Genomic DNA, 13,900 nt, shown 5'->3' with positions numbered 1-13,900 from the left:
ATCAACTTTGGCATTTGTTAAAAAACAATAACTTTGGCACTGAAAATAGTTGCAACACAATGAACTTTGCCAGGATTAAGCGCAGTTTTCAGAGCATAAGAATAGAGTTTTGACAAAGTATCACTGTTTTTATGTCTTTGTGGTGTAGGTTATAATTATTTTTTGTATTAATGCTTTTTTTCAGTATTTCATTTTTCAGTTCCCATTTTGTTTTCAGTGCCAGAGTTTAACTGTCACTGTTCTGTCTCCAAAGGGTCCATGTCCGCCCTGCTGATTTAAAACACTGGAGCATACAGCTTCTAAAACTACATTTCCACGACTCTGTGAACTTACAAGGCAGTCTGCACAGAGCTGGTGCAACTGAACTCTCCTGAACAGCTCGTTGACCTACTTCCTGTTAGCAACCAATCCGCGACGACCTTCTGGTTTCCATGGGGCTGTTGACAACAACCGCTTCGCTCCTTGGCTGGATAGCCAGCTAGCTAGCTAAAGATTGACAAAGCAACATAACGGGTATATTACAAACGTGTCCTTTTCGTTAGCAAATGGTCGTGTGCCAGCGTCATTATCAAACCAAGTGAACTGTTCTGTAGAGCCTTTACGGACTGGCGAGCTAAATTCGTCGACGACAGAAAACTAGCTAATTTGCCATTAGCTGGCTAATCTAGAAAAACAGGACGAAGAGCAGCGACAGCAAGTTTCAGATTTTCCAAGATGAGTGAACAATTGAAAATCATCGTTGAACAACTCAACAAAGAGCCATTTAAGAAAAACTTCAACCTCATCACATTTGATTCTCTCGACCCGATGCAGCTGCTGCAGATTTTAAATGATGTTCTGGCTGAAATAGACCCAAAGGTTAGTAGCGTTACTTTTATGTCAGCGCAGACTGTGATAGTGGTTAGTTAGGGGGTTTTCTTGTGTGTTATCTTTCGTTCAATTATCTTCTCATTTCTAGCAAACTATAGACATCCGTGAAGAAATGCCTGATCAAACTGTAAAGAGAATCTGTGCTCTGCTGGCAATGCTAAAATACAAACCTCCTGGCAGCCTTTCTGACGTGTAAGTACTCAAATGTTCCCATCTCTTTTAGTGAAACACTTGATGTTTTTACTGTTGCCTCAGAGAGATTTTTATTAAATGCATATACAGCTACTCTCTCTCTTCTTACTTGCAGGAGCAGCTTCAGACAGGGTCTGGTGACTGGTAGCAAACCTGTGGTGCACCCTATCCTCCACTGGCTGCTACAGAGGGTCCCTGAGCTGAAGAAAAGGGCTTACCTGGCTCGTTTTCTGGTTAAGCTGGAAGTGCCTGCAGAGTTTCTGCAGGATGATGTCATCAATGACACCTATCACCAGGTTTGTCAGTACATCACAGCTCCAGTCACCATGTCATTTCCTATTTTATGAAATTGATAATTATACTGATAAATAAGCAAGACTAAGATTAAACATCAATTTCTATTTGTTCACAGTATGAAGAGCTTGTAGAAGGGTTTAAAACATATCACAAGGAATGTGAACAACTGAGGACTTCAGGCTTCTCCACAGCCGAAATCAGAAGGGTAAACAAAATTGTAATCAACCTTTTACAGTTCACTAGGTGTTGGACGTTGTTGTTGCTAAACTTTCTCAGTATAAGTTTGTCTCACATTGATATCAGTACTTAAATTAATTAGTCAACTAATTGATTAGTCAGATTTTAAAAAGTACTAATCTGTTCTGATGCTTTTATTTACATGAATCATTAATTCATCTTCCTTATCTTAGTTAATACAGTGGTATAAAATTATCCACCTTTTCTTGATGATAGGACATTAGTGCAATGGAAGAAGAGAAAGACCAACTAATCAAACGTGTGGAGAGGCTGAAGAAGAGGGTAAGTAAAGTGTACTGCGAGGCCACTTCACTCTTGTAATGCTTGGGAGGTTTTAGGATTCATTAAGGAATGAAAACATGACCTCAGACTTACAGTATATTAGCAGCTCCTTTAATAGACCTGACAGGGAGCTGACAGGCTGCAAGGCTGTTTTAACAAGGCTGTGAAGTAATGAGGTGTTGATTTAATGGGTCCTACTTGTAGGCATGCCAGAAGGTGAAACCTGACTCTGTTAGAGGCGCTTGGTTATTTCTGTTAATGGCCTACTATCGGACGTTGTCATATTAACTTGTCAATCCACTAGGTGGAGTCAGTGTCCAACCATCAACGGATGCTGGAACAGGCCAGACAGCTGCGAGTGGAGAAGGAGAGAGAGGAGTCGCTGACTCATCAGAAGCAGGAGCAGAAGAACCAAGTACATACATGTCTTTAATTGCAGTTTATCATCATGTTTATTGGCTTATTACTATGCCCAAAGCCTTTCAGTGCCTCATACTGTCTTTAAATTCTCGTATCTTGTTTGAAGTAATTGCAGATCCAGTTTGCAGTCTTTTGCAAAACTAGTTTTTTGTTTGACTAAAACATTTTTAACAGTAATTTTTCAGAGATAAGAAAGTTGCTTGTGAGAAACCAACTGTGTGAATGGACAGTTTTGAAATACTTTTACTTTACATGTTGTATAGAGCTGAACTGATTAGTCAGTTGGCCAGCATGGTGGCTTAGTGGTTAGCACTGCTGCCTCACAGCAAGCAGGTCCTGGATTTGCATGTTCTCCCTGTGTTTGTGTGGGTTTTCTCCAGGTACTCTGGTTTCCTCCCACAGTCCAAAAACATGTATGTCAGGTTGATTGGTGACTCTAAATTGCCCATAGGAGTGAGTGTGAGTGGTGGATGGGTGATATTCAGTCAGTTGATTTGTCAAATAACTGATTTAAATGTGAATGATGTGACTATTTGCTGGTTTTCTCTGTCTTCCATAATAACACAATGAATATCTTTGGCACAAACCAAGCAATTTGAAGAGATCACTGTGGAAAACATGAAAACTAATTTCTGCCATTTCGTGAACCAAAAGATAGACATGTTAATTCATAAAATAAGATTAATCACTAATTAAAAGAATGTTATTGAATGTCATTTTCCCACCTTACCTGTCTTAGTAATCATTTTTGTGCATTCAGCTGTTCCAGGCCGAACAGAGACTGCAGAGATCGCAGCAGCAGTTGAAGGATTTGCGACAGGCAGCAGCAGATGCCAATCCAGAGAGTGAGTGCCTGCGTCCTGCTGTTGCTTCTGGACGGCATAGCTGGATGGGAAGTTCAAGGACACAGCAGAGCTTTAGGGGATCTCAACAGGCTTTCATGTGTTCAGATCCTCTAATTATACTGTTCTTTGAAGTGCTATAATACAGCAGCTGAGCTGATGTTTAAATTGTCTTTTTTTTACCTCATTTGGTATTGGACTCTCCTGCCAGAGGAGAGATTTACACATTTGCAGTTTCTAAAATGACGTGCAGTGTGAACTTAGGTGGACCTGCACAATTAGTCAGTTATCACATTTACTGTATGTCTACATCCAAATAAGTATTCTGAAAACACATAGGCATAATCAAATTAATAAATGACTAATTCAATTAATGGTGTGTTTTTCCATATTTTTAGTGACTTGGCAAATATATGTCGTATTCAGCATGTCTCAAGATATTGGAGGCGTTGAAAGCCTAATAGTCCCCAAAAAGCACTAAGCTCAAAGCTCTTAATTAAAAGCTCTGTCTCTTTTAGGTTTAATTCGGAGGCTTGAAGAAGAGATCAAGATCAACTCCTACATGGTCTCTGAGAAACTCCCCAAAGAGCTGGAGGGAATGAGACGTACAGTGCAGTACCTTCAGAAGGTGGCATCAGAGCCTGCCATGGGCCAGGATGATCTGCATGAGCTGGAGGACAAGGTCAGGACCAGAATGTGATATGTTATCTATCTTCATACATTGAAAAAATTCTTAAGTGTCATTTAATTTATACTTTCACAGATTAAAGAAGTCGATTCTCAGATAAACCAACTGATTGAGAAGAGGATGATGAGAAATGATCCCATGGATGACAAACTGACCCTCTACAGGCAACAGGTGTTAGCTTTCTTGAGTTTCTTTATACGTCTGATCTTGACCGTTGTTGCACTAAAGTATATTGTAAATATAATATGCATACTGTTTAGTTTTGAAGATGATTAAAAGCAGAAGTCTATTTTAGGTTTTTTATGTAATGAACATCTATTATTTTAGACACTAAAAAGATTTAACTGGTTTTTACCCCAAAGCTATCTTCTGGATCTGGATTCATTAGTTTCCAGTTTTTCCTAGAACATTTAAAACAGCACATCTAAACATGTTTTATTACATATATAAATACTTTGCTTATCATAATAATCTGACTGCTTTTAAAGTTTTAACTGCTGGATACAAGATGTCTCTTAGCTCACTGAAAGGTTTATTCTATGGGCACTGGAGGTTTTACAATTTCATGTACACCTTTAGTAAGTTGCTTATCAAACCACAGCTGGTTTCAGAACAAGCAAATCAGACTAATGTCAAACTTAGTGCATACATCATTGCTCACAGTGTAGCTCAAAACACATTTTTAGTCCAGTCTTTTCTAGTCTGCATTCAAATGCAGCTTTTAATGTCCATGGTACATTGTATGCTGGGTGTTTTGCCTTCATACTAGTATCAAGGATTCAGCAGACACAACATCCTCATTTCTCAGTTGCAGTCAATCAGAAACTCTTGTCATGTTTGTATATTTAATGTAACATAACTCTTGCAGGCCTCCATCATCATTCGAAGGAAGGAGTCAAAGGCAGAGGAGCTTCAGGAAGCCAGGGAGGAGTTAGCTGCAGCAGAGAGGGTGCTGAAACAGAGGAACAGTCAGACACAAGGCTCAGATGGAGAAGAGGTCATCCGGAGTGATGAGGTCAGAAATGCTTCTTATAGTCACAATGCACGTAATGTAAACAGTATGAGAGCCTATTGTGACTTTTTTCATGGCCACATTATTTATTTTATTTACTGTTATTATTTTTATTAATATTTATTTTGTATTGGATTTGAATGTGTTGCATACAAGATGTCTAACTCTGTGGTAAGAGTCATGTTGCCAATAATCTGTTCAAAGTGTCAGCTTGCATCACCTACAGAAACTCCAGATTTTGCAGAAGTAAAGCTGGTGCAGTAAAGTGGCTATTTCTGTTCCTATCCAAATACAGACAAGCTCACTGTCTAATGTTACTTATCCCTTTTCCCTACTCTCCCCCACATTCCCATGGAGAGCCATAAATAGAACACAGCAGAGAATATCCAGAACAGGGAACTGTTGGCTTTTTTCCCTAATCTTTGATACAATCAATCTCCTAATTAGAGTCAGCTGGGTACATTGTAAAGACTTTGAGCATAAAACCTTTTTTTTACTTATATCTCAAGGCAAGGATGTACTCACCCATTCCTACACATAACATGGTCTACCCAGAGGTCAAGGACCTAAAAACCGAACAATATTAATTGCACATAAGTCAAAAAGTCTTGAGCGATCACATTGTTTGCTCATGTATACATTAATTTAGAGTTCTGTAGTAGCAAATGGATTCTGATAGATGAGGGCTGTGCTGTGACTATATGCACTATGTGTATGAGAATTTTTATAGCCTAGTGTTTGACGTACATGAGGTGAGTGCAGGGTCTGAAACTGCACCAGCTTTCTCCTCCCTCCTGTGTCCTGTGGGGCTGCTGTCCATGTGGATGGTGCACGTGTGTGTGTTGTTACAGAAGTGCTGTCCCACTGCTGACCATGACCCCTGACCTACATGTGTCAGCTGATTGTGAAGACAGGAATTGCCTATGGGGTTTAGAAAATTCCACTTATAACACCAACATTTAAGCTGGTGAAAGTATAATTTAGCATTAGTACATTCATTAGCAATTATTTCAACATTTGGGGAAATACACATATTCACTTTCTTGCAGAGAATCAAATACATAGTTAGACAAGATGAGTACCATGCTGGATAAATAACCACATAATGTGGGACCAGTCTCTGCTCTCTGAGTGTTTAATAAAGCTGCCATGTATAGCCTGCTGTACGGACTCTAACTATTAGGAACTTGGAGTTGACAGGGCACATATACAGTGCATATGAGGGTAGTATGTGAAGTATGAGTATGGGCAGTACTGACATAGAAGCATATTTTGACCAATATTATTAGCTTTGGACAGAGCCACACTAGTTATTTTCCCTCTTTTTTTGTCTTCATACTAAGCTAACTGGTTGCTGGCTATTGCGTCATATTTAGATTTGAGTAAGATATTACAACCGGTCTTCTGATTTAGTTTTGGCAAGAAAGTGAATAGTATTTCCCACAATGGCATACTATTCCTTTAAATAAGCAAGCCCAATGTACTTATGATCAAGAACATTTTCTGACCTTTACAGTATGTTGTATTTTACATTTTTGTACCCACAAATTTTGTTAGAGATATAATAAGGTAGCACAGAATGAAAGAGGAGAGTGTACTTGAACCAGAAACAAAATGAGAATTTCCATTGAGTCTGGCAAATGATAGAGGAAGTGAAATATCAGTGGAAATTTCAACATGTTTATATTTGTTTTCAAAATGTTTATCCTTTTCAGCAAGGAAAGAGAAAGCAGTCAACTAAGCAATGCAGTGGGGCGAAACAGTAACATTTTCTTTGTCACAGAAGAAATATTGTGAAGTGTTGCAAAAAATGTGGCTGACAGTACAACTGCTGTAACGAAAATGCTCACGTCCTATATTTCAACAACTTCATATGTTTTGCATCAATTATACCAACAAATTACAATTAATTAGAGACTGACTGACATACATTTGTGACTGACTGAAAGGATGAGATGAAGCTGTTTGTAGAGACAAAGAGGGCCCTCAAGCCTATACATGAATGAAGTTAATGGAAAATGTTTTGTCAAACACAGCTTATCAGACTCCTCCATAGTTTGGGCCATCAGCCACAGTGGAGATGATCACTTTATCAGAGGTATTTTCCATTCTGCTGGTTATGTGTCATCACATGCCACCCACCAACTGCAGGGTCTCTCTGAGAGGGATGACTATATCTGCTCGTCACTGGTTGGCCAGTAACATGAAACTATTTTATCAGCCAGCTTCATCACACTGGTTAAATTTAGTCTTAACTTCAGTCAAGACACCATCACGAATCTGAATAACATGTTTTTTTTATGTGTTTTGTAAATTATGTGGAGATCAGGCTACATTTTATTTTTTATGAAATACGTTAATGCTGCATGTCCCACATGCACCATCTATGTTTTGACTGACTTTTCCATATGTAAGCATGTTTTGGTGTTTGACTTAGCTGCCATCTAGTTTACCAGCATTTGTTTTGGGGGCACATTGTCAAGAGCACTGTGCAGCACTCTTCTGCTGCACTAATTCCTCTTCCAGCCACGTCTGCCCTTGATGTCCCAAAATACATGAGGAATAAATGTACAGACACACACACCCACCCACTCAAACACACATTAAGCTTTGTCTGTCCCTAAGAGACATGAAGCACATTCTGTGATTTCTGGGGCTGTTCTCCCATGTCTGTGTTCATTTATAGCTGCTCTTCATTGTGGAGGAGTTTCATTGTGTCCCAACAGACAGTCAGGGCGGGGAGTGACTGAACATCCACTTACAGCCGTTTTCCTGCCAGATGAAGCTGCTTGCTGTACATAGCCGGCTGTCAACCTGAAAGGAGCAAGTGACTGTTTCAGATCATGGCATTGCCCCCAGGCTTCTTTTGCTGCAGTCACTGCTGTTCTATAATCCCTTTCGTCCCCTGGCTCAACCCATTGTCTTCTTCTGAATCTCAGCTGTGCTGGACACCATGTCATTGAATGCAAGCTGTATTTATACCTCTTTCATTGAATTTCCCAAAGAAGCATTTGCTTGTAACAGGCACATAAACATTGGTTTCACTGGAGCTGCCATAGTTGAAATGATTTTATTTAAAATGGATCAAATGACTTTGTGTTAGTGAAAGGGGTTACTCTGGTTTACTCCCTTTGGAGTAAGTTGAGACCAAACCAGAACCAAAAGGAGAGTTAAAGGTTCAGTGTGTAATATTTATTTTGATCTAAAAGCAGAAAATAAATCTAGTATAGATGAATATGTTATCATTAGTGTTAGGGGGGGATCTGAAGGTTGCATTTTTCAATCTGCCTACTAGATGCCCTTAAATCTATCACATTGTACACATGGCACCTTTAATAACCACTTAATCCAGGTTTAGGTGTAGAAAAGAGACCCAAAAACATATTTAAAAGCATTGTGTAGTACTCCCTTCTCTCAATACTAATATGAAGTGTTCTTTTAATTTGAAGATATTGTTGAATTCGGTTTCCTTCTTCCTTAAAGCTGAAACGTTTGGTGGCCAAATTGCGGACCAAGGGAACCATGTACAAGAAGAAACGCCAGGAAATTGCTGAGCTGAAAGCAGAATACGGTGTCCTGCAAAGAACAGAGGAGATTCTCAAACAGAAGCATGAGAACCTGCAGCAGAAACTGGTAACTCTCCATTTAGTTTTTTTGTTGCATTTTTCTTGTATCAAATCGCTGACAGGTGAGATCTGAATACAACACTGGTCTACCATCATTTGTTGGCCAGTGAGCAGCTTTGTTTTACCAGTTGAATTCAGTAAATTCCACAATATATAGAGAGTAGTCATCTTAAAAGTGGTTTGAGTAATCATAATTTTTAATGTTTCATATCGTACGTGGACGACAGAAAGCCTCCTAACTGCCTTTAATGCCCTCTCTGCCATGTAGCACACAAGCTGTATCCCCTCCACCTCTCTCCCTGCTCTCAGACTGCCATTCCAACTGTGCCATTTTCACTTGATCTCCCCATTCACACAGTTTGTGTTAACAGTGAAGTGGGAGAAGCTTCCTGGAAAAGGCTTCACACCTCTGTGTAGTCCCAGCACCTGACTTGATGATGGCTGTCTGACGCAGGCAGAATTGCTATTTCTGATGGCTGCATCTGCTGCGCCTCCTCTGTCTGTATCCCACACTAGGATTTGTTAAAGCAGTGAAAGTTTTCCAACTTGTCACATGGCCAGCTCTTATGTGGTTAGATCTGTCATTACAAATGAGATCTCATTTCATAGTTACCTGTAGTGTAACACATTCAAGGTCTTGTGTTTGAATCAGTTTTCAGTTTCAGGAGCAAACCTTGACTTCATTTGGATGGAAACTGTATTTTGTGGTATTTTAAGGTCATTCTCAAAAATTCTCTCAAAAGGGAAAGTCACTAGTAGTAAACTGATTGATGGTTCATATTGATATACTAATCTTTAGAGTGTCTTTTAAGACTTTTTTTTTTTTTAACTTGTAAGGCAGAATTTGCTGAATTTGTTTATGTACAGCAGAGTTACTATGTGTCCCTGCTGTGTTTCTATAGCAAACTGTCGAAGCTGAGAAGGGAATCTCTGGCTACAGTGACACTCAGGAGGAACTAGAGAGAGTGTCTGCCATCAAGAGCGAACTAGATGAGAAGAAGGGTCGCACACTGGATGACATGTCTGAAATGGTGACTATACCAAGAAGCCTTGTAACCTCTACACAAAAGCAAATATTGTAATTTAGTGTAATGGATTTGCAACACCAAAAATTAATTACCAATACATATTTAGTGTTGTCTCTCTGAAGGTTTGTTTTACAGTTGATAAACAAATGCTAATTTTAGTTTGGTAGTAAAAGACAGATTGCAAAATGACACTTGTCACCTTTATTAGGCAGTGTTTAACTATATAGCAAAGATATGTTGTGTTAGAAACCCTGTCTAACATAGAATTTCTTAAATGTACCACACAGCTGTAGCCCACCAACAAAAATACACATGGTGTTTTCACTGAGTGTAGGTAATTGGAGCTCCCTTAATAATTGCATGAGTTTGTACACACTGTGTTTGCTTTGGTTTAAGGGTCCTGATACTGTGCATGCTGGCTCATTGTCACATATCTCCTGGGACACCTGAATACAACAGAGTCATCTGTAGCACCTGTGATTTGCTACTAATTAACTCAAACGGCTAGTACCCCCTTTTCAATTAATTAGTATGTGGTGTTGGTGGCCTCTTTTAATTCCCAACACAGTACCATGGGAATTACTTCAGATTTACCAGAAGTACAATAGAAATGCAAACTGTCTGGATGTGCAGCACACATAATTAGAATTAAACCTTTGATTTGTAGTTTTAGGATCGCTCCTCTACATGTTAGTGCTGAGCTTAGTTGTCACTGGTAATAGGCAATAATTTCTACCTTACACTGTAAGCCTTTTGTGCCATGGTCCTATAGAGGGAAGCAAATTCACCTGTTTAAACCATGCTCCAGGCCATGGTGAGTGTGTTGATCAGTTTGGCACCAAGTGCATTTGGCAAACTATAGGTCACTCCAACTTATGTAGTCAAACGTCCCTGGCTCCAACCTGAAAGATGACTTTTATACACAAACTTTGAAATGCAGTCCAAAGCCATAAAGCTGAAATGTATGCAAAGTTACACAATTCAGCATTTTATGCTATTTCCTCCTACTTTACATTGTGACAGTAGTAAGATTTATGTTGGCTTTAATGCAATGTGTTGTATTGGCTTGGATTTACAGGTGAAGAAACTAAACTCCATGATGGTGGAGAAGAAGTCAGCTCTAGCTCCAATTATAAAAGAACTGAGATCACTGAGACAGCGCTGTCAGGTGAACATAATTTTCATTACAACACCTCTATTTCAAAGAATCCTCACACCATATCAATTAGTGTTTGTAAAGAAAATTGCCACATTTAAATAAGAACCTTAAAAAGGCATGACTAAACATAATTGTTCCTCTTTAACAAACAACCCTGCAATAAAAGTACTCTGCCAAGAAGATGATACTGATTTTTCACTGTCATTCTTATGGGTGTGTCAGAATATGTTGATCACTTACCTCATCTGATTTGGAAATAATTCATGCTCCAACGTGTTGTTTAGAATACAGTATATATAATGCAATTGAGTGGAAATACAGCTCACAAATGACTCATAAATTATCCCCACAAAGCCAAAGCAAAAGCATTTGAATTTTCATATGAAAAAAACATGGTCAACTTTAAATCTAAATCCTAAATTGAAAAACAAATAGTGGGACCATTACTGTGTGTATACAAGCCAGTAAGACTTCAAGTGTGTTGCTTCTGTGTGGACAGGATCCATTAAGAATAATTTACATAGACCAAATCCACAATGGGAAGCCCCCTTACATCAACTGCGCTAAAGCCGAGGATTAAATTTTCCTACACGTGTTCCCAGAATTGCGGTTCCATCTTACTGGGTAATGTCTACTAATGAAGAGCTGCAACAGGAAGACATAAATAGATTTTAAGAGCCTGTTATAAGTTCAACTGCTCAAATGCCAACTGTGATCTTGTGTTGATGTGAAACAGTGCTGTGAGTTTGACAGAAGTTTTGAAAATGTGTATTCTCTGTATTAGTCTCAGTTCTCATTCACTGTGCAGTATGTTAAATCATTTGTCTTCCAGTTCCTGTGTGTGACTGTTTGAATTCTGATCTTAACAGGATCTAAGCCACGAGTATGAAGAAAAGAAGGTGCAATATGAAAGTTGTGCTGCTGGTCTGGAGAGCAACAGATCTAAATTGGAACAGGTCTAGTTATTATCAAGCAATGTATTTATCAATGTATTTATTGATTGTATTTATAGATGCTTAGTCACGGTATTTGTGTGTAATATATTCTGTATTTGCCATAGTGTCATATTATCTGTCTTCATGTTCATTCACAGGAGGTAAAAACATTGAGGGAGGAAACAGCACAGGATGAAAACCGATACCATTATGTCAACTGCATGTCGGAGGTAGAGATTTTTTTTTTTTTTTTTTAAATCACCTAAATGAAAAAGTATTCTAGCCATTGGCCAAAGCCTGTGCTGCTCATTATTTACAAGTCAGAAGTGGTCAAATTGGAATTGACACTCTTGCTAACCACAGGGGTGCTGCAGGAGAGCATGAAATGCAGCATTTTGCAACTAGCCTGCCCCCAAAACCCATGGCGACAATAAACCCACCTCTGTTCTCCACAGATCATTGAGATGCAAATACAGCGGGCAGCTGAAGAGATGAAGGCTTACGTGTCCTCTGATCCACAAGAGAGGAAGAAGGCCATCAGGTGAGCATGCTGAGCTAGACCAGCTGCTGGATAGATGAATCGCCCCTTTTTACCTGGTGGAGCTCTTATTACAGCACAGTCACTTAAGCTGCTTCCATTTTATTCTTGCATACAGCACAGAGGATTGTCAGAAAGTCATTACCGCACCTGATTTTAAGATATGCTGAAACACCTCAGACATTAAAAGAGGCTGGGCAAGATCAACATGAGTTTGTGATGGCTTGCATTTCACTTATATTCTGCTTCTTTTATAGGGAAATGTACATGAAGAACATTTCAGAACAGGAGTTACTTGGCAAGGTGAGATAAGTGTGTTCAAGATGTAGCAGATGTCACAGGTTAAAATATTCTTTTATTCTGTCAAAAACACAGTTGGAGGACATACAGGACAGGCAAGGAAACTTGCTAGAAACTTACAGAACTGCAGTAGTGTAGAGCAGAAGATAAGGACTGTTTCTCACTAGAATGTTTGTAATTTGGCTTTTTTGTATAGTTATATTAAACTATATAAAATATTAGTCAGGCTTTAAACACTGATCAGACTTATACTTTAAAAATATACATTTTCTTTGCATTTTTCTTTGAACTTACTGATTACTCTTTTTCTTTGTAAATTCCAGAAGTTACGTGAGAAGCAGAAGCTGGTGAGGGAGAGCCACGGCGTCAACATGGAGCAGATGAAAATGTGGCGGGACCTGGAGCAGCTGATGGAGTGCAAAAGGCAGTGCTTCATACAAGCTCAGAGCCAGGCATCTATTGGTCAGGTCATCCAGGAGGGAGGAGAGGATAGGCTGGTGCTGTGAGGAGACGTTTAGGCAGGGTCAGCTACAAGACACCCACAGCCCATTTAATATTTTATACCTTCCTCTAACATGTCTACATGTTTCTACAACATACTTATCACAGTGTAAACTGTTATTAGACACTAGTACAGTCAAATAACAGGTTGGCAAGTTACCATTTGAACAACTCATCATACACAAAGCCATAGTTTCACTTGATAATTTATCTTGTGTAAGAACCAGACCAGTAAGTTCTGGTGACGACACATCATAAGATGCGACTCCACAAGTTACATAAAAACACATGTATCAGGGGGTGTGGCAGGACATGGGCTTTCACGTTCTCTGGGCCTGGAGTCTTCTCTTTGACACTTCTTTAGGAATATACTTTCAACCAAAGTGTCTACAGATAATGGCAAACAGAAGTGGGACACATGGGATGTGACTGCAGTCAGCTATTTTTGCAACCACAACTATGACCTTGGACATGGCTGTTTTTCCCAGATTTGGAATTCATTGTAATATAAATTTCATTGAACAGTGGAGATGAAATTGTAATATTATTTCCTTAGAAAATATCCCTTTTTTTTTTCAAGATTACATTTCACATCTAATACATATATATTTTAGTTGTCTTTGTGTTTCTATTAAATGTATTTTATAATAATTTGGACCCATCTTTTATTATAAGTCATCTAAACTGTAACTAATTTGAAAAAGATATATTCACCTAATTCATTTAAAACAGAATGAGACATACAGTGAATACCTGCTTAGACTAAAGTACAAAATAAGGAAATCATGTGTTAATTCAGAGCATTATAGTTTTGTTCTTTAACTGGAGTAATTTTAACTCATATGTTATATACAACAAGATGTGCATTTAACAAAACATGAGCAATTGAATTGTCCAAATACAGTTTTAAGTTTTTTTTTTTTTTTTTTTTTTGTATAAATTAATTTTAAGCCACAAATGCAACAGAACATCA

General features: G+C 38.7%; 1 protein-coding gene across 2 annotated transcripts; it reads left to right on the top strand.

The window, feature by feature from the left end:
* Positions 1-315: 315 nt before the first annotated feature.
* Positions 316-13,444, top strand: ift81 (intraflagellar transport 81 homolog). Of its 2 annotated transcripts, none has more exons than XM_026321019.1 (18): positions 316-858; positions 959-1,062; positions 1,184-1,358; positions 1,475-1,564; positions 1,813-1,878; positions 2,183-2,293; positions 3,059-3,143; positions 3,659-3,822; positions 3,904-3,999; positions 4,697-4,843; positions 8,324-8,473; positions 9,369-9,497; positions 10,573-10,662; positions 11,523-11,609; positions 11,747-11,818; positions 12,044-12,129; positions 12,384-12,429; positions 12,750-12,932. In XM_026321019.1, exons 1-18 carry the CDS (start codon positions 715-717, stop codon positions 12,930-12,932), a joined length of 2,025 nt encoding a protein of 674 aa, XP_026176804.1. In that variant the 5' UTR covers positions 316-714. The 2 variants fall into 2 exon arrangements, with proteins under 2 accessions (XP_026176804.1, XP_026176803.1); XM_026321018.2 differs by having other exon boundaries at positions 715-858; positions 1,178-1,358; positions 12,750-13,444.
* The last annotated feature ends 456 nt before the right edge of the window (positions 13,445-13,900 follow it).

The sequence above is a fragment of the Mastacembelus armatus genome, chromosome 9 (assembly GCF_900324485.2).
Source record: "Mastacembelus armatus chromosome 9, fMasArm1.2, whole genome shotgun sequence".
NCBI lineage: Eukaryota > Metazoa > Chordata > Actinopteri > Synbranchiformes > Mastacembelidae > Mastacembelus > Mastacembelus armatus.
The sequence above is the reverse complement of the archived record's forward strand: the minus strand, read 5'-3'. Positions and strand labels throughout refer to the sequence as shown.